The sequence below is a fragment of the Opisthocomus hoazin genome, chromosome 1 (assembly GCF_030867145.1).
Source record: "Opisthocomus hoazin isolate bOpiHoa1 chromosome 1, bOpiHoa1.hap1, whole genome shotgun sequence".
Taxonomy (NCBI): Eukaryota; Metazoa; Chordata; class Aves; order Opisthocomiformes; family Opisthocomidae; genus Opisthocomus; species Opisthocomus hoazin.
This window is the reverse complement of record NC_134414.1, coordinates 97,337,995-97,359,219: the sequence shown is the minus strand read 5'-3', so window position 1 is coordinate 97,359,219 and position 21,225 is coordinate 97,337,995. Positions and strand designations below refer to the sequence as shown.

Below are 21,225 nucleotides of genomic sequence, written 5' to 3'. Positions count from 1 at the left end.
TGACATTCCGTTTTTAGTCATTCTCTTTTTGAATTTGCCTGATTTTCCATTCAGTGCATATATATATATATATGTATATGTATATGTATATAAAAAATTCTGAGATTTCTTATCTTCTCTGCATAGTGCTATGAAAACAAAGTCTCCTTACCAGAGGTGAGGAGCTGACAATAGTAGAGTACTTCAGGACAAAAGCCTTTGGCCTGCCTTTTCTGTATCAGTGGAAAGTTACAGATTCACTGGCTGTATGTGCAAGACCTTGATAGCAATAGGCCTGATGGACAGTGAGTGTCTGATAAAAATCCTTTCTCATAGTATCTCTTTCTCTGAATTTCACCCCTTCAGTTTTTCAACAGGGAATGTGTTCTGCACTGTAGCTGACGCTGCCTGTTAGGCGTACAAGACTTGTTGTAATTCCACAGCTAAGGTTCTGCTAATTTCTGCATTTTAAGTGCTCTTTTACCTTCCAAGTTATCTATTAAACTATCAGTATCTGAACTTAGTTTTTGGTTGCAGAATTAATCTTTCTAAATTAGTCAAAGAATTTATTAACTAGTTTGGGTCAAAGTGTATTTATAACCAGCATATTTTCTCGTAGAATCATAGGTTGGAAAAGACCTCCAAAATCATCAAGACCAACTGTCTCTGCCATTTTATTTTTTTTTTCCTTTTTTTTTCTTTTTTTTTTTTCAACAATGACAGCAACTGTAGAAGATCCATAGAAAAATATTTATTCATAAATGCAAATACAGATGTTCACTCAACCTCATTCCGTATTCCTCTGTATTTTTCTGGTTGAACATGCTGTACATTATAGTAAATGGATACATTGAGCTAATAGTGCTTAAGGTTTTTCGGGGGCATTTCTGGATTTTATTTTAATAATACTCATATTACCACTGTAAAATTTATGTGGGGTTTATTTGCATTTAATACTTTATTTCCACAAATTCTTTGCCATTGCAATGATATACTATTCTGGATCAAATGGCCTAGGATGCCGAGTTTAATTCAAATTCCCCTGCTGTTAGAGGAGGAACTGGAGGTACTCTATTCCAACCGGAACAGACAACCCTAGCCTACATGTTCTGCCAACAGTGCTCCTTACCTCTTCCGAAGAGTTCAGGGTGTGCAGGATAGAAGGAAGGATACAAGGAGAGGGTGTGGTGGAGAGGAGGGAGGCAGTAGTGCCTGCTCCTCCACCTTCTACTTCTTAAAAGACTTAAGAGGCAGCATACCCCCTCTGGCCATAGCAGGAGGTTAAAGCTGCTCTTCTGGGAATTCCTCCAGGTCTTTGTCTCAGCACTGACATTTACCCTGTAAGACAGTTTTCCAGGGGAATTGCGGTAGATGCTGGTGATTATATATGATGAGGACATGGAGGGGATGAACAGAAATGCGTGTGCCCCTGCATTTTAAGGAACGGATGGAGAAATGATGCTCCGAACGGGGAGTGAGTTGACGAAACACAGAAGTTCCTGTTCCCGCTTCTAGCTTGCTGAAATCATGCTGACCTGTCCAAATCTTCTTCTCCAGACAACATTAAAAAACACTTTATGTTTTCCAGCCACCTTGCCTCCAAATCCTCTTGCACTCTCACTGGTCCTTTCTCCTTACTTATTCAGTTTTCGTTATCTTTTCCCTTTACTCCCTCCTTACCATCTGGGTTGTTACTCACCCCTCCTATACTCCTCTGTACTTGAGCCCTGTTTTCCAAGGTTTACACAATCTTGATTTTTGCTGATACTGCTAAAGAAGCTTCAGATTGTCTCTGGGTGTAGTATTTATACCTGCTTACTGTCCATGGTGGTCACTTGCCATATATTTGTAACAGCATATTGTGTTCATTTTTGGCAGATAAAAATAGGCCATCCTTAAGAAATTAAGTAACTCTGTATTCTTAATTTGTATTTGGGTTTTGTCCTTGATAAGCTTTGAATGACAATAGGAAAGCTGTCAACTCTTGTCAATCACTTCATTATGTACTCAACAACCTGCAGTTAGAACATAACAGAAGAGCATGGCAGAGGAGTAGCAAACCTAATTGTAGAGAAATAAAAGAAAATTCACCCACATGAGAGAATGAAAGTGCCGACTGGACATTGCTGTATTTTTCCTTCAATCAGCCTTCATTTGTCAGTGTCTTCTGGACAGGCTAGGCCAAATAAGTCAGATTTTAACTCTTTATTGATTCTTTTACCTTTTCATTTTGCTATCTTCCTTTTAAATTAGTAGTTCTTATGTGCAAGAAGAGGTAGTATAGTTTGTCCACATGAGCACATAAGGAATATATACTCCAGAGGTTTGTCTCAATGTATTCTGGCATTAGTGTCTGATTTGGCAAAAGGTTCAACTGTGAAAATTTCTAATGATGAAATATTGTTTGACTGTTTCAGCTACTCCTATTTTCAATGCATTATTAAGATCTGCAGTAAATGTCAGTTTAATCAACTCAGAGAACTAGAACTTGATACTCTGCATACATCAATTATCACTCTTTCAGAAAGCTTTTTATGGGACTTTGAGGCGCAACCTACTCAATGTTTTCTTTGTAAGCTTTCAGTATTTAGATTTTAAATAGTCTGTATCCAAATCTGCATTCCAAGTGTAAGAGCATTAAATGATATCAGCTGCAAATGGATTATGAAAAGGTGGCAAAATTTTACTAGTGAGTAAACTTTGTAAGTCTTTTAATCTGTAACAGACTTTGCGGCATTAAGGATGGATTGCAAAACGTATCTGTGTCCCAGTGTCTCAGGAGAGGAACGATTTTTGAAAGATGATTAAGTATTTAATGTGTAGTAGTGTTTTTCTAGAAAATAATGGAAGACTAGTAAATCAAGATGTGATTTTGTTCTTTAAGAAGTGTAGGTGAATTGCTTGGAAGTTAGCGAGGTGGTACCTCAGCTTTGTCTTTTGGCTTCCTCCATGAACTATTAATAATAGCTCAGGTAATGTTCAAAGTCTCAGAGAAAAGTGTGGTTCGTATAAACGAGCAAATAAATACAGGAGGAAAATTACAGAAATGATAGAGCAGTTTACCAAGGCTCTAGGGAAGTCAATACCAAAACTATAGCTTGCTTCAGTGTAGTTAGGTTTTCAGAGATAGGAGATTTCCTCTCCTATTCACAAAAAAATCAGTTTTCTAACATTGTCACCATTTGTGTTATTTCCCATATGTTCTTTTCTTAACAGAAAGCCCTCTCTCTGTTCAAAACACAATTCTTGAAAGCTCTTGGACATTCTTCTTTTTGATAATAGCACGTTATTTATTAAACAGTAAGTCCTCTTCTGTAAGTTTATATATATTGCTCTACTGATCACACACAATTTAAAGTACTGGAATCTGAAGAAGAGACCATATAAATGACTGCTTATATCTGCGCAGGGTCCTATTAGCTTTGGCTTGATTTGCTTTGAGTTGATTACTATGTAGTAAATATTAGAAGCAGGTATTGTATATCTTCTTAGTTTTTTGCACATTGGTAACTACATGAATTTTTGGTACCTGAGGGTTATTTGAATAACTTTGATTTTGATTAAGTTGATTGACAATTGAGTAAAAAATGATTTTTTTTAAGTAAAAATAAAAACATGTACCTAAATCTTAGCTCCTTTTCACACTAAAGTTCATGATAATATGGAAAATACTCAATCCTGTTGCAGATTTTGTGCTAAATTTCCAAGTAAATGTAGCTTGGAGATACTGGGTATAGTGCTGTAAAGCTTAACTTTTGTGAGAATCTGTTGTAAAGAGAGTCAACCTGTTAGATATGATAAATTCTGCAGTGAAAGAAGATTACTGGCAGGTGGGAATTCTTTCTAAATCACGGTTGTGGTTTAACTCAGCCCAACACAGTCACTCACTCACTTCCCCCTCCAGTGGGGTTGGGGAGAGAATCAGAGGGGTAAAAGTGAGAAAACTCATAGGTTGACACAAGGACAGTTTAACAGGTAAAGCAAAGCTGCCTGCCCAAGCAAAGCAAACTAAGGAATTCATGCACTACTTACCACCAGCAGGCTGGTGTTCAGCCACCTCCAGGAAAGCAGGGCTCTGTCACAAGTAACAGTGACTTGGGAAGACAAACGCCTTCACTCTGAATGTCCCCCATTTCCTTCTTTCCCTGGGTTTATATTTCTGAACAAAACATTGTGTGGTATGGAATATCTCTTTGGTCAGTTGTGGCCAGCTGTCCCACCTGTGTCCCCTCCCAACTTCTTGTGCACTTGCAGCCTGGCCGCTGGCGGAGCAGCGTGAAAAACAGAAAAAGCCTCGATGCTGTGTAAGCACTGCTCAGCAATATCTAAAATATCCCTGTTTTATCAACACTGTTTTTGTCATAAATGCAAAGGACAGCGCCATACAGGCTGCTGTGAAGAAAAAGAACTTCATCCCAGCCATAACCAGTGCATCCATGTAAATCTATGCTGTGGCTACTGTTTAACACTTGGCACTTTTGAGTAGCATTTTTTGGCTAGTTGTTTTCATTCCTTGATTTGTAATTAGATTTTCTGTCATTCAGAGCGAGACAAATGAGTGAGATTTTAAAAAAATAAACTATTGATAACATACTTGCTCATGGAAATTCAAAAAAAGTTCCACCATCCAGTGTGTGAAAGTAACTTAGCCACTTGTAGCTGCAAACCAGGCAGTTGGAAATGAGCAAACTGCTTAATTTCCAATCTATAAGAAAGTAAATTCCATTTACTGAAATCTACTCCTGCTTCTGCTGTGGAAGCAACATGATGGAGGAGCACTCTTTACCATTTCTTCCAGTAAGATGTGCCATTGTAACGACTGGAAGACAAACTGCAGAAAAACATCCTGATGAATATTCTTTTTAAATGATGTATTAATGACTAATACCAGAAGAAGAGCATATTTGAAAACATGTTACAATCAACAAACCAAGGTTTGAATAGTAACATAATTGATTTTGACTCTTTTTTTTTCAAATTTCCTTTTCTAGCCAGAAACTCCTCTGAAAATAATTCTTTATTCACTAAACCTGAAAAGAGGAGAAAAATTTGCATGTAAACTCTGACCTAAGAGAGAGAAGAATAAACCACGAAGAACTACATGGTAAAATAAGTAAATAACTGTGTCCTTCCCAAGTTAAATTATTTTTAATTTAGTTTATTTCAAGTGTCATTAGAGAGAAGAAATCCTGATTTCTTTCCTGTTTACAGGAAGAAATATACAATTTTTCTGACTCAATACTTCTATAATTATCACCAAATTTCACTTGCCAGTCACATTGCTTATGATAGTAGTCCAGATCTGCTACTGTGTCAATTTATGTAACTTTTCTTCCTCTTAAGGTGCTGTCCTTCAGCATCGAAAAGAGCACATAACTAAGAGAGAGCTTGGAAAATTATTGGGACTTCCCTTCTTTTCTCGCAAGAATTTCCTTCTGTGTCAGTTCTCCTGGGATTATCATTCTCTCTCTTACGTTATGCACTGGAACTAAGACAGAATCTGCAGTCTGGGTGGAACAGGAGCAGCTGTTAAATCCTGTGTCCTGTCCAGCCTCAAAACAAAATATTCTGAATCACATCCAGTCTCAAAGAATTCTTCTTGCTGGGCCTTTTCACAGCCCAACTGGATGATTAACTGTGCTTTATCGGTATGTGACCACCATAGCCAAATTCTTTTCGTATGCCGTATCTCCAGGTCATGTCTTTACAGCTAATAGTTTAATCTATCTTCAGTACCTCCAGGAAATTTCCTTTTCAGGACAGACAGCTGCAATGGATAGATACTGATTTCTCTGTGTGGGGAAGAAATTACTGTATTTCATCTCCTCTAGATGTACAGAGGGATCTCACAAATTTCTGATAGCCAGCAGGAAAACATGCTTTGGAGAAAACACCCTTTCACTCTGTGAAGTAGTGGGGATTGCTGTTTTAGCAACTTTTATTTGCATGGCTTAAATTTTGCGACCTTCTTAGTCCCATTTCATAGTGGAGGATTTTCTTTTCTTTCCTTTCCTTTTCCAGTACTAGGAAGAAGAGATATTACAAGGAACAAAAGGGTGAGAGCCACCACCAGGCCTTAATAGACACAGTGTTTGCATATTTCACAATCTGCACAGAGGCAGCACTCATAGGTTTAGAAAGTACTTATGAACTCTAAAATTGAGTCGTTGCACTTTTGGAAGGAAGAGGTCCTTCGTGTAGTGCTCTTTTCCGTGAAATAATTGTTTCCTCTCGATAGTATCTCGAAAATTGTTCACATAGGTCAAGAGCTATAGTTGTATCAATTTTCCAGTTTCTCATTAAAATCAGATGACTGTCTTTTGCACACTGTACTTTAAAAAGCTGGATGAATCTCACAATATTCTTTTCCCCATTAAGATATCTTCTAACTCTGCCTTGGGATCATACTTTGGGTCTTCTGCATTTAAAAGACCAGTGATTTAATGTAATGGGAGAAAGAATGGTTATTTTATTTACTCATTAAAATGGCATTTTTAGAGGCAGGTGGATAAAATTGCTTGTCCGCTAGCTACAGACTATTTTTAGCAATAAAGCGATTTTACACTAAGCTTCTACCCAGACCACTAATGGAATGGTGTTTAAATTGAATTCCTTGGTGGTTTTTTTTTTTTCCATAAAAAACTCCAAGACAGGAAGGTGAAGTTAAATTCTGTAACTTAGATGTTCACAGAGCATTTTCTTTCTACATAGAGATAAGTGAAATATTCAGGAAGTTATCAAAACTTTTCATCTGTTATGTAGAAAAGAACAGAGGTACAATCTTGTCTCTTCTTGAATTTTGTCAAGATTGATTAAAGTCTTTGTTCAGGAAATTTAAATACTGGCAACTGCATTTTTCCCTTGGTGGATTAGGTCCCACCTCAATATGGCCACAGAACTATTAATAGTGTGTCTTGGATGTATTCTAATAATACTGTATAGATATCTAAAGTGAATACTGAGAATGGCATTGACTGTACTGTCAGACCTACCATCAAGATCAGATGCTCACTGTGATATAGCTGAACTTTGATGTATTTTAATTAAGTCTCCTCTGACCATTCTTCTTTGCGGTGGTTTAGCTTGTTAGCCTACTCCATGAATGGGAAAGTGCAGAGCTGAGCCAAAAGGAAAAATGAGGTCACTTATCTAGAACAAGAATTCTTGAAGACTGGAATATATTCACGTCTTCTATCCCCTTCCCTTTCTTTACTTGTGAGGAAAAAATGAGGCACTCTGAAGCTCACCATTTATTTATAGCTTTTTCCCAAAAATACCTGGGAATAGTAACCTGAAATATGTGTGAATATTTCAATGAACGTTGCTGGAGCTTCATGTGTGCATGAATAAGAAAATTCACCTCAGAGAAATCTGGTTACAAGTTACACTCTCCCTTGCCTAAAAGAACAAAAAAAACATAGTTAAATGCAATTTTCTGTTATCAAATCAAATATATACGGGGATTTATATCTGATTATTTCAAAAAAGTTGTTTTGAAATTAAAAGCCTCCAAATTATTTTAGATTTATATTATATTAGCTATATTATATTTAGATTATATAGATTAATGTATTTGCTTGTTAAACATCACTGCCTTGTCACAGTCGGTAAAGTGAAGGGAAATCGCTTACTGTTTCTGTTTTCCTGTGAACAAATGATCTTCTTTAATCTTAATTTAAAGTACTGTCTTGATAAAAAGAGGTCATGACTTTTAAAACAACTCACTGTATTAATTTCAAATTTGTATTTTTTTTTATTTGAAGGTTGTAATTAAGCTTCTATTTTTGCATTGCACTTCACCATGAACATACAGGTTTAATCACCCTGAGCTTCTCCTACTGTCCCTGCAGAAAAAGTTCCATGGACATAACCTCATTGGGAACCTGATCCCAAAAGTTTTACCAGTGTTACCAGAGAAGGTGAATCAGTGCTTGTGATTCTTAATATAGACCAATACACAGTCTGAAATGCTGTAGATACTTTTATAGATAGCTGTCTGGGCCTCCTAGTATATATGCAGCATATGTCAAACAGCCTGTCTGTGTCTGCTAGGATAGTTACCATCTCTTGAAATAACATATGCCAAGCCATCAAACTTTCCCTTCCATTGGCATACACACCAGAGGTTTAGTCAATGTATTGGTTTCAGCTAGAGAGTATGAATTTTCTGAGCTACATCAACAGACTTTCATAGTCCAGATGGGGCAGTAGACAAGTCCCTGACACTTTTCCAGCCTGTAAATTTGTTCAGCAGGTTGAACTGACATTTTGTTGGAAATGCAGAAACCAATGTGGCTTATTCGGCAGCAGGCTTTCATCAGTTCGGATGCACCATTTTAACACCACTGAAATTCGTAGAAGGTACGTCACGGAGAAAAGGTGGCCTCTGTTTGATTCTTGTTGTTTATACATGTTTGAGAAACAGCAGTTTCCAATGATGATGTATTTTAATTTGCCATATGTGTGAGAAGTTTAATTAGCATATTCATCACCCAGTCCAGAAGTAGCATTATGATTCCTTTCACAGGCAGTGCATAAATTGTGCAGTTTCAGTGGAGTCAGCTCTGTCTCCCAGAGACTGTGCTGCATCCACCCTACAGGAGCCCGCCCACAGTGAGCAAAGTGAGCGTGGCAGAGGAATCAGTGATCTTGGAATCGGGAGTTTTCTAAAAACTGATGGACATGAGCGTGGGCAGCTCCTGTTAGCTTTAGTAGCAGCCTGGCCTGTGAAACCAAGAGCAGATTGTCAGGCCCTGCTCTGGGAGTGTGCTGTTCTCCTGGATCCTGCACAGGCTAGATAATAGCTGTGGTCTCTTGGTTGCGAGTGAACCATTGGAGGCCATGTTATGGTCACTACCTTTTTGTTCTCTTTGGGGAGTGAATGATGGAGCAGTATCCTGAAACTACTCACTGGCTTTTTGACCTATATTAGTAGGGTGTCACCTAGCAAACAGATTTGAAATTGCTGGAAACCTCCTCACTGGGGAGAATTCACCAAGGGGGATATCCCATCAGGCAGAGAATTAGGCAAAGATCTCTCTCAAAGTTAGTTTAATTTCAGGTGTGCACTTACTCAAAATAATTTTGTGAGGCTTTTAGATGATGTTGGAATTAATATGCGATAACAAGGAAGTAGTTGCTCCTCTGACACATAGGCAACCTGTTGCCTATTTAGCAACTAATTGGCAGTGTCCAAATGAATGGCAAGGTACTGAGAACCTCTTTTTCCTCTGGACTCTTATCCCTATGCTTGTTTCCGCATAGATCTCAAATGAAGCATCATGCTATATAGGATAGACTCGCACAATGCATTTCAGATTAGGTCAAGGCCATTGATTTTGAAAGATCAGACTACACAAGATTAGCTCATGTAACTCCAGAATTTTTTAGAGCAGAAAGAATTTGTGATTTAACAGCTAAATACAGCATGTTTCTGTTATCTGGCTATGGAAAATTACAACGGTGTTCTATCCATAAAGAACAAATACCTTTTGAATCCAGAAAGAACACCTTTTCAAATGTTTATATAATATGTAGAAATGTGACAACTTAGTTCTTATGTGTGTTGTGTATACTAGTATTAGCATGAAATAATGATTAAAAGGATCATTAAATTTTTTCTTCATTTCTGCCCAATTTGGAGTCGCGTGCTACCATCAGTCACTTTTTGTTCTTTTTCTCTTAATTTTAAAAGGGAAATAAGCCTATTTACATGTGTGTATATGGTAAATCTTGATCCAGATTTCAATATAGGAGGCAGAGGGCAAATAAATATTGAGCAGCCAAATTTTGTTAGAGCTGCAGGACTTGAGGAGTAACTCCTGTTATGAATAGTGCTTTTAATTACTCTGGAGTGTCTTCCCTAGCTGGGTTATTCTGCGTTTGAATTTTCAGTTCCTGATGGTGGAACTTGACTGTTATTGTTAAAGACTGTTATTACAAACCCAGTCAGATCAAATACATGACAGAGCTTAACAGAGCCTCCGGAAAGAGCCTCTGCTTTTCCTCATGGTTAGAAAATGTTAAGGGGAAGTGGTAAGGATGACCTGGCAGGGACCGGTAAGTGCTCAGGTTCACTCCATCCTTGTTCCTGCTGCCGGGGTACTGCAGGGCCGGCGGCTCCCTGTGGGCTGGGGCCATTGGAGAGCTCCCCTTGAGGGGCCTCCAGGGCAGGGCCTGGCAGCCTGGGGCCATCCCACTGCCCAGCCAGGAGCAGGGCAGCTGGGGGGCACCGGGGCAGCCCCAGCCACGGGCATTGGGCACCTCCCTGGCGATGGGCCAAGGCTGAGCAGGGACATGGGCCTGCAGGTGGGCCCGGCTCAGCAGGGCCTGTGGCCGGGCAGGGCCGAGCGGTGGGGAGCTGGAGACTAGCCCTGCTGCGGCGTTGCTGGAGCAGGGCCTGACACCCAGGGGGCTGACGTGTTGTCCTGGGCTGTGGGCGAATGGAGGGGAGCCCTGGGACGTTTGGCAGGGGCAGGCAGGGCTGGGATTGCCTACTGGGACTGTGTTAGGTGCCCTCCTAGAGCACCACTTCAACGCTGTTTACAGCCTGAAAGAAACCAGTTTGTGTGCTCCTGTACCAATCTGTTGTGGAAACCATACCCCAAAGCGGGGAATATTGAGAGACCCACTTCAAAGGCACAGCCACGCTGCAGGGTAAACCAGCAGTGTAGGTGCACCCATAGTGATCTGGATATTCTTGGACTCTGCAGGGAGCTGTAATGCATTTTTCCTGCTACAGAATCTTTATGATACCTGATGCTGTTAGGAAATAACATAAGTACTTGAGATGTGTAGAATAACACAACACAAAATATTGGCAAAATACTGCCGATGGCTATCCTGGTTTAGGCTGAGACAGAGTTAATTTTCGTCCCAGCAGCTGCTGTGTTTTGGGTGTAGTATGAGAAGAATGTTGATAATACACTGACGTTTTTAGTCATTGCTAAGAAATCAAGGACTTTTTTCAGTTTCCCATGTTTGGCTGATGAGCAAGTGTGCAGGAGCTGGGGGGGAGCAGAGCCAGGCAGCCAGCCCAAGCTGGCCAGTGGAAATATTCTATACCATAGGCATCATGTTGCATTTATAAATGGGGGCTGGCCGGAGGGCAGGAACTTTTCTGTAAGTTCAGTCTTTTTCCGGGAGTTCGGTGAGCTCTGCAAAATCCCCAGGCTCTGCGAACTCTGCAAGTTCAGTGGTAGATGCTCAGGGACTGGCTGCGCAATCAGTCATCAGGTGGTGAAAAAAACTGTATTGTGTATAGCTTGTTTTGCATATTCGTATTTATTATTATTATTATTATTATTATTATTCCTTTTTTTGTTGTCTTTTTAAACTGTCTGTATCTCAACCGGCTGGGGGGCTGGGGTGAGCAAGCAGCTGTCTGGTGCTTAGTTGCTGGCTGCTGGGTTAAACCATGACAATCTCTTAGTTTAACTAACAAAACCATGTCCGTTAAACAAATAAATATCAAAATGCCTATTTTTCATCAAGATAGGCAGAAAATTGCCATCTTCACCAACATTCCTTGATGATTATTTTTTCTTGATATGGTGAGTAGGGAATAGAAAGCTAACCTAGTATTGAAATAGAAAGAAAATGGGACTTTAATGAGGGTTTGATCAACAGGTTAATAAACTCTCATCCCTCAGTAGACCAGTTTTGCTGTGTGTTGCTTTTCAGTGCTCATTCTCTATGAATCCTTACAGTTATATCTCATTAATATTGAAATGCATAATAAAAGCAATTAAATGCAAACATGTTTCAAATATCATTGCAAGAAATGAAACAAGCTTAAATTCACTTGATTTGTTGTTGATAAACAATATTTGAAGACAAATGAAAGATGACACTGAATTTATCAACACTTTTTATTTTTACTGATTGTCCATAATGTTTTGCAAGTAAAATTCCAGGCGGCACTGTAGATGTGTTTTCTATGTTGAGCTGAAACAGAGAAGCAAAATGACCCCTTTCTGAGACTTAAAATGATATAGATTTCAACAAGTGTATTGCAGAGCAAAAAACAGCAGATTTCCACCAATGAAATGATGTGTCAGATCAGATGGTGAAAAGCCTGGCACACAGTCTTGTCTGCTGTCACACTAATGATAACTGAGATTTTGGAAAGATAATCAAGTTGGAGAGTCAGTGGATAGTCTGCAGTAGTGGTTAGGACAAGGTAATCAAGCTATAAAATAGGTGGCAGAAGAGTAGAGAGAAGAAAAAAACAAACAAACCAGTTAATTTTAATATCTGAGATAACTCTGGGATTCTTGTTTACCTTTTGGTTTTTTGCTTGTATTACTTGAAAAATTAAAACAATGTGAATCTTGGTACTCCAGTTGTAATTTATCTTTTTCTTTTACGTTTTTCAGTGATTTTTTTCGTTTTAACTATATACATGGAGTGCTTCACCCATTATTTATTTGGTCAGTGTCTGCCAAAATGAAGCTGCTGTGTGTTGGGAAGGGTTTTTTGGAGTTGCCTTGTATTAGCACATGAATGACACCTTTCCAGATTAAAAAGAAAATTGCTAGAAAATATGCTGTTGCTAATTCAGTAGGGTGTCATTGCTAATGGTAGGTGCCTCCCTATACCTTTAGGAACTGTCTCTGGTACGTGCTTTTGTTTTTAATTCACTAGTATAAAAGCTTTACCAGAGAAGTAGTAGTTTACTACTAGTAACAGTAGTTTTCTATGAATTTTTTTGATCTTCCTAAATTCAGTGTCATATCATTGTTGCATCTTGTGATACAGTTTCAATGCGGTGTATGAACAAAATGTTTACCAGTACACTTTTAATCTACTTGTAGTGTAAACTAGATGAAAGGACAAAGCTGCTTAAGTGAGATTCTCATGCCTGTCTTTCCTAGTGTGAATTTGTGTTAGCTTTGTAATCATTTTATTGAAAACTTCAGGATGAAGGGACCTATCACTGCTTGTTTTGCTAGCATTACTCTTTTCCATCCCTCTTTGCATTTGTTTTCTCTGGTAACCCTCTTTGTCCTTAGCTGCTACTATCTGTAAGTTTTCCCAGAAAGCAGCCTTCAGCAGAAATGAATCTACTGGTGGTTTACAGCCTCCTATGGAGCTTCAGGACTTTTCAGTCTTATTGCTTATGCTACAGTTAATCTACACTGCATGTGTTTTTATTTTTCAGGAAACTGAAGCAGCAGTGCAGGCTAAACAGCCGAATGTGGAAGAGGTTTTGTCTAAAGGGTGTCATTTATATAAGGAAAAACCAGCCACTCATCCAATAAAGGTAATGAAGCAACCTTTAGCAATATCCATTACTGCGTAATAGGTTATGCTTCCCCTGTTGTACACTTGTCCTTGATGTGCTCTGTTTAAAATCAATGAAAGAACTTGGCAAATGGCATTTGTTCTGTTATGTGATAGCATAGCCAGGAGAAATGTAATGTTCCCATCTAGAAATTTTTTGCATACTGTGATGGGAATATTGTTTTTGACATTAAGGTTGTTCTACCTATTCAAGAGTAATTCACACTGAAAGCAAATGTAATTTTTGGTGCCTAATTAAAAGCATCATATGACATGTTTTTAAACTGCTTTATTTTGAATTTCACTTTCAGAAATTTTGTCAATTAAAAAAAATGAACATGTTTTCCAGAAAAGGTAAGAGTCAAGTCAGGACCCTTTGCTTTAAAATTTTTCAATTGTGAAAGAAAGAAGATGTGACAATATAGAACTTTCCCACTCAGTTTCTCTGCCAAAATTAATGTAGAATTACTGACTTGATTCTGGTTTAGACCATAGGATAAGTTGTTAAGAAGGCTAATGCCTCCCAGTGCTTCTCTTTTAGGAAAATGTACTATAGAATCCTTTTCCTCAGCACAGAGATCGGTTTGAAGGGGATATTTTACACTCAGTTTCCTAAAGACTATGTAGACCTTCATTGAGACTAGAGTATTATTTTCTATCCTGTAGAGTTTTGAAGCAGAAAATAGTCAGCAAGCAGCTTCCCATGTGTGGTTCACTTTTGGAGTGGGAGACCAAACTAGTAAGGCCACTACCCTATCAACCGGAGCTTGATCTGGTTTCTGGTTTTATAACTGCTAATAAAGTGTCTGTGAACATGAGGATTAAGAGTTCCCAGAAAATGTAATGGTGGCTTATTGATTACACTAAGTATCTATTGCAATTGCTTCTTACTGGGTAGCAATAGTAAACTTGGTATTTAGAGCTTTTCCAAACCTACAGCACTCAATAAGCTCATTTTACAGAAAAGATTTCTTCACAAAGTTAGGATGTCTGTAGGTGACCTCTACAGTGAATTTCTTGTTTTTCCTTCTCTATTTAGTCACTATACTTCAAGTATTATTTTCCTACTTTTACAAAATTTCCTCTGAATGACTTATAAATCCCACCAGCAGATCTCCATTCACAGGAGCATATGAATTCACTTACCTCCACTTCAGAAATCAATACATATTTAAGAATTATTTGTTTGTTTGTTTGATTTTCTTTCCTGAACAGAAATACTTAAGAGTTATTTTCCTCTTTGGTGTCTATGCTTTTTTTTAATGATCAGTTCTCCTAAACAGTGATAAAACACTAAAAGAAGTAAACTCAAGATGACTTAAAAGTAGTGTGACAAAGACAGTGGGCAAAACCAAAGCTTTTGACTCTGTGTTGGGCTAATACATAATCCTTGGTTAAAACAGTGCCATTATTGTTGGGAACTGAAACGTGTCATCTGCACACTGAGTGGATGAAGGTACAAAAATTATTCTGCAATAACTATATTTACTCATTTCGTAGGACTTCAGCTGCAGTCTTTGGGGATCTTACTCCACATTTCAACAAGCAAAGCATTTGAAACAAGCAAAAAACTGGAGGCTTTGGCTTTCTAGATTTTTGTAATTGCATATAAAGGATTGCAGAAAGAATGTTGGCATTTTCAAGAACTAGTACTTGTTTTATGTACCACTGACAGAAGTATAAATGCTTCTGTTCAGGCCAAACTTCTGACATGGAAGTGTACTTTGTGTCTATTTCTTTCAAGTGTTCACATCAAAGACACCAGTACCTGCCAATTTCTACCAGATTTACTGGAACAAGATAACTCTTTAAATAAAGATTGTGATGTTCCTTGAGTTGTAGTTTTGACAATGATATTACAAAATTTGTCTGTACGGAAATCAGTAACTACTTGTGGAGTAATGAGTATTTCATTTCTAGTCCCTCTTTAATTGCATTTTACTTTTTTCATTGCATTGTGTAGTTCAGTTAATTGAATGACCTGTGAAGTTAATTTCTGGTTCACTGTCTGTCTTGTATATTAAGTCTTAAAACAGTGGATATATACTGTCAGGACTGTTGAATTGCTTTCTTGATGATGTAGGTTTCTTTAAGTTTTCATCGATTTATACTGAGTTGGCCTGCTGTCATCATTCTTCATGAGTAACTTCCAATATGGTCTCCTATTTATATGTTCCGATACAGACTTTTCAGCAAATGTCAAAACCATTTTCTACACAAAAGGTATTTTGTGAAGGCAGAAATTAATTGAGGTGTTTTTGAAAAGATATTACAAGGTTGCAAACTTAAACACTCAAAATTTTAGAAAATTCTTGAATTAAAATTGCTGTGGTGGCTTTGGTCTAGGCTGAACCCTGCCTATTTCAGTTCAGGATATGGATAGCATTCACAGTGCAAGCAGCAATTCAGTACTTCAGACCCGTAGTCCTTGTTTAGTTTGTGGCACAGAAAAAAAGGTAAAATTACACAGCCTCTTTAAAAGCATTGCTTCGTTGCATACCATTGCTTGACAACGTTGTAGATTATCTAGTTCTCTGAAGCGCTTTTGTTTTACCTTCCTTTTTTTCTCTGATTTCCATAATTCACCACAAATCTTCCTGTTCTTTTCAGTGAATTAAGCAGAGGTCCTGTCTCTACTATGAGTAGTCATTCACACTGCAAGCCTCTCCTGTGCTGGAAGACTGTTTGTGTCAGAGAATTAAGGATATTGGTGCAATTATGTACATTGTATCTGAATTAATGTTCATAGCTGATGTTATTCTGGCATTTCCTAATGTTTAACTGTTTATCTTTGCAACCTTCATAATATACTCTCATTATAGTTTTTTGAGTGTAAATTAAATCCCATGGATTCATATTGACACATACTTAATCTTATCTCATAGTTAAGTCACTGAAATACATGTATTTTCACACCTTCACTAAGCATACTAAAAGTGCTGATATTGGAATTTTGCAATGCAGAACTGTAAAAATATTTTTGTTAGCAAATGAAATCCTAAATATGCTGATTCAAGAGTCAAGAAATGGATGAGATGTGTGATCCTTTAAGAAAGAGCACTTTAAAAATCAGACCTATTCACTTTTATAAAATGGATTTCGTGCATTTGAAATGCATTTCTGTAAAGCTTTTGCAGGTGGGGGACGGAGGGTTTACTGCTGGTGGCAGTGTCAATAGAAAGAACGTAAGCCTCAATCTCATGATTAACAGCAGTTAAACAGAACAATTTATTCAGGAAAGGATTTCTGTGGCAGTGGAAAAGCTGTAGCTCCCTTGCAGCAGCACTCAATTTGTCCTTTACTGGGTGGGAGAGTAAGTAGCAAGGAAATAATTTTCATTGTCCTCAGTCTTGCGTTTAAAAGACTACATAATTTCTCTCTCTAAATACTCCTATCCAGTTTTAGTGCTGTCAATAAGAATACTTCATATATGTTAACCTCACTTAAGTTGCAACGGTGCTGACATTTAAAGGAAATCAATAAATCAATTACAGTTTTCTCAGTGCAACATATTTTGATGTTCATACTTGTCACAAAAGCTCCAGAGTTGCAATTACAGCAAAACTGTTGTGCTCAGAGAAGTAAACATTTTAATGCACACATGCTAATTTGTTGCAGATGCAAGATCGGATCAAATTATAATTCTGATAGAAGAGTTTGGAACTGGCCACTCTCTTATTAGTGGTGTAGGTGTTGCCTCAAACAACCCTCTCTAATGTCTGTGATGGGTATGTTTTATATCTTGTCATTACTGGAAAGAAATCCCTGGCTCATATCCACAGGAATGATTAAGCAGATACTTATAGTGAGGACCAGAATTAAATTTATAACATTCCATATCTCCTTCCTGAGTTACTGTGAATATATTGTAAAATGAAGCCAGACTTTGATAGTGTAATCTCTCCAGCTTTTGTTTTTAAGGGCTCTCTGGGCTCTCTGCTACTATTGAGTTAATAGATATTGGAGCAGTCCTTTGCATTTTAAGCTCTGGAAGGAAGTTCTTGGGCTACAACAGCAGAAAAAGTAGTAACTGTAAAACCTGCCATAAAACGTGTCCAAAATGTCTGTTTCTGTGTGTCTGTAATCCACACAGAAATAAAACATATGTATGATTGTGAATAGTTATATGAAAGGTTGCATTTATCGTGCTTATCCAATTGCTTTTTCTGCCTAGTTCTCATAGTCTATTATCAAGGAGAGTCTCTGATATTCCTGACTTTTGATTTTAATTTTAATGCAATTTTTAAGCTGCTTTTCAAGATAAAAAGTTGTTTTATTCCCTAATGCAGAATTGTATCTTTTCTTTCCTGCCCTATCAAAAAGCATTTATATAAAAAGCTGTCCAGAGTTCATAACAGGTAATATTCTGGCCTCCATTGGTGGCAGATACAAAAGAACTGCGCAGGTTTAGAGTATTTATGGCAAATCTTAAGGCAAATTCTAGAAACACTCCCCTGACACATCAGAATATAAAATTATGCTACCTCAGTGCCTCTGTGTGTGCACGAGTATGTGTGCGTACACACTGCAATTTAAGGAGTGTTGTTCCCTATCCCTCTCCTATTGACTCCTGTCATCTTAGACTCTAGGTAATTAAAGTACCTTTCTTAATAGTCATGGTGTTTCCATCATGGCTGGATTCTGATTTAGATTGTTTATCTAATCGTGAACTGGACACAAGAATATAAAAGCATTCCTGAGTGGCATGGGTACACTCTGCTGCTTTTTGTAGCAGACAATCAGGGAGCAGCTTAAAAAAGAAATTCGGTCTTCATTTTGAGAGTTTAGAGATGCCAGCATAGAATAAGTAATGCTTCTTCCCTCTTTCTTCTTTACAGTCCTTACAGCAAGGAAGAAAGAGGGGTAGAAACAAGATTTCAAGTCTAAATGCCTCTGATGTAATTCACACTGCAGACTTTCATTTAGGTTTTCTTTAAAAGTAAGCTTAGCCATTACAGGTCAGGACTGCATGCTCACACACTGAAGTTTGTGACTCCCTGAAGACTCCTAAGACTTTCTTTTGACTTTTTTTTTATTTTTTTAATAGGTGGAAGAATGTGTTCTCCATTTGATAGTACAAATTAAAGAGGTTTTACTGACCAGTGTTTTTTAATACATAATTTGCCTTTTTTATTTTAATTTAAAAAATGAGCATCTCTGGTTCATGGTGATAAAAAGCCCCACCTCTATACAGTATATTAAAGAAGAAGTCATCCTATGCACCCTAAAAAGGTACAGAGCCCTGTCGAGCGGGGCAGGCCAGTGCTCCCTGGGAGCAGAGAGTGGAGGGAGTCCCTGCTGGGCTGTGGGACAGGGTCTCACCAGACAGAGCCCCTCCTGCCGCCCCCAGCGGAGGAGCAGGGCAGGCCGGAGGGCTGCCCCTGGTTTGGGGTCAGGAACAGGCCCGGTGAGGGGAACTGGAGCCAAACACAGCCCTGGGTGGCTGGGCACGGCCATGGAGATGGGAACGGGCTGAGGATGGTCCAGGAAGTCAATTTGCTGTCAGAGTCAGGCAACAGCACTGGCTCTGTGTTTGCCCGGAGCTTCAGCAGTCAAACTTTGAGGAGGAAAGATGGTTTCAGGACCCTGACACCATGAAGGTCTTTTGCAGCCCAGCTGGGAAGGATTTTACTCATCCCTTTCTCCTATTTGTGAAAATTAATTGCTGTTCCTACCTTTCTGTTATTTTCTTTTTTTTTTTAATTCAGTTGCTTCATCTGATGGAGGAAAAAAAAGTTAAATTCGTTTATTTTACATATATTTACATTATTTTATGTATTATAAATTTAATATATATTTTTTTTCTATTCTAGAAAAAATTAGAAGAAGTGAATGCTGACTGGAAGGCAATAAACCACTTAATTCAACAACTAAAGGAAAAGCAAGCATTAGGAGCTTTTGACTTTTTCTCTTCAGGTGTCTGTAAGTGCTTCAGTATATACATCTTTTGAAATGAATTGAAAATCACACAGTTAAAATGGAAATGGCTGGAGACTGTCTAAATTAATTCTGTGTCCTTACAAATTTCAGCTTTATCTTATGAACAGGAAGTATGCTAGTGTGGCTTCCAACTTGTTTTTTTTATCACTTCCTTTCTATTTTGTGGAACGTATCTCACAAGGCAAATTAGATTATGGATTTGATGAAAAGATTGCAGCATGTTTTTTAAAATTATTACAATTTCAAAGTCTTGTTTCTTTATTCTGTGAAGAGACTAGATGAGATTTTGACTTTCTGCATATATTCATGGAGGAAATACTATGAAAGCAGAAGAATTATTTAAATTAAAAGATAATGTTACAGGTAAAGTGGATGTAAACTCATCACAGAATGAAGTTCTGAAATTACTTTTTATGACAGAGCAATGAACTGAGGCTTTCAAGACAAAACTTGTGTATTCGTAGAAAAGGTTGTATGACAACACAGTAAGAGTAGTTCTGCAGTTAAACATGAAGTCTGTGATATACATCTCTGGGTGTCTTGAGTTCATGAATCCACAACAAGAGACTTGATCTCCTTTTAATTTAAATTATTTGGACAATATTTATATTAGATTCTTCTCATATTTCTTTGCACCTGCTGGTTCCCTACAAAGATTACAAACTTGTTTTTATCTCCTTGATAAATGGATTTTATTTCCCACTGCTTTCCTTTGAAATGTAGTGATTAAGCATAGGTGGAAAAGAAATACGTAATGAAAGCACTGGGTTAAGTCTGAGTTTCTAAAGTCTCTAAGATTCTTTAGTTGATATTGAACTGTCTCAGTTGCTTGGTTGAAGAATATTACTCACCCGTAGAATTTGGAAAGCTGCTCATCAGATGTGGGAGCAGAAAGAAATTTTTTCCCACCCTGTCAGATTGCTTGTAGCTCTGGCTATGATACAGCTGGGATTTGTTTGTAAGATGTTAATCCGTCTTGCTTTTACCATGTTTTAATGGGTAGCATACAAGAAAAGCTGAAATTGGAGAATTCTCTACTTTCTGCTAGTGGCTGTCTAGGACAGCAAAGCAGAAAAATCTTTTTACAGAGAAGTAAAAATTGCACCATATAGACAGAATCCAGAATATTCAGTACCAGAAGACAGTCCAACTTCTGTCAGAATAGCATCTATCAATTCAAGCAAATCGGAAGTCTTGTTTATGACACGTTCAATCTTACTAAATAGGAACTGTCATTTAGTTTTAGTAATTTAGAACTGGTGTGATTCCAGTGACAATCATTTAAATTTTCTTAAAAGGGGTAAATACCACTAGTATTTTTTAAAACTTGTAGTACAACACTACCCTTGCTTTATAAGATTTTGTTCTAAGGCATGCTATAGAAATTCATGTAATGACATGGGGGAACTGAAGGAGATGTGTAACCATTTTTTGCTGTGCTGGGTCACTAAATTTGCTGTGTCAGTTTTGCATGTCAGTAGGTTATGTCAGATTCTAGAGGGAGGGAATGTTGGTGGTTGTGTATTTGCTGTCACAAAGGAAATGACAATAATGGAACAAGAGAGAGAACACAGAGTAGTAGTGCAATAGATTCCTGTATTAACTCATCTTTAGCTGAAGAACTGCAAAATTATTCATTTACATGTAGGCTCTGCCTATTATTTCTGAGACTCAGCAGATGCAATTCTACATGCAGAAAATGAAAGCACTAGTGTTCTATAAAGGACTAAGCAGGAAGTAAGATTGATTTCCTTTCTATTGCCAAGAGCACTTAAAATTTGAACCTGTGCTTGTAAAGCTAATTCATAATTTTTCTTTATTTGAGTCAGTTTACTGCAATCACATCATTATAGATTTATCACCACAGAACTGCAGAGTTCAGAAGGGACCTGGGCAGACATCTATTCCTCTTGCTCAAAACACAGTCAATTAACACAGGTTGCTGAGGGTCATGTCCAGTCAGGTTTTGAATATCTCCAAGGGTGGAGACTATAACCTATTCAGGCAACCTGTTCCAGTGCT

The 21,225-nt window shown here is 37.9% G+C and overlaps 1 protein-coding gene across 19 annotated transcripts in view; it reads left to right on the top strand.

Moving 5' to 3' along the window:
* Positions 1 to 21,225, top strand: part of DMD (dystrophin) — a 1,341,705-nt gene that overhangs the window by 939,612 nt on the left and 380,868 nt on the right. For all 19 annotated transcript variants that reach the window (XM_075430270.1, XM_075430262.1, XM_075430225.1 and 16 more), the window contains 2 exons: positions 13,142 to 13,243; positions 19,077 to 19,185. In XM_075430270.1, coding sequence (XP_075286385.1) covers positions 13,142 to 13,243; positions 19,077 to 19,185 — 211 coding nt within the window. The remainder of the gene's footprint in view (positions 1 to 13,141; positions 13,244 to 19,076; positions 19,186 to 21,225) is intronic.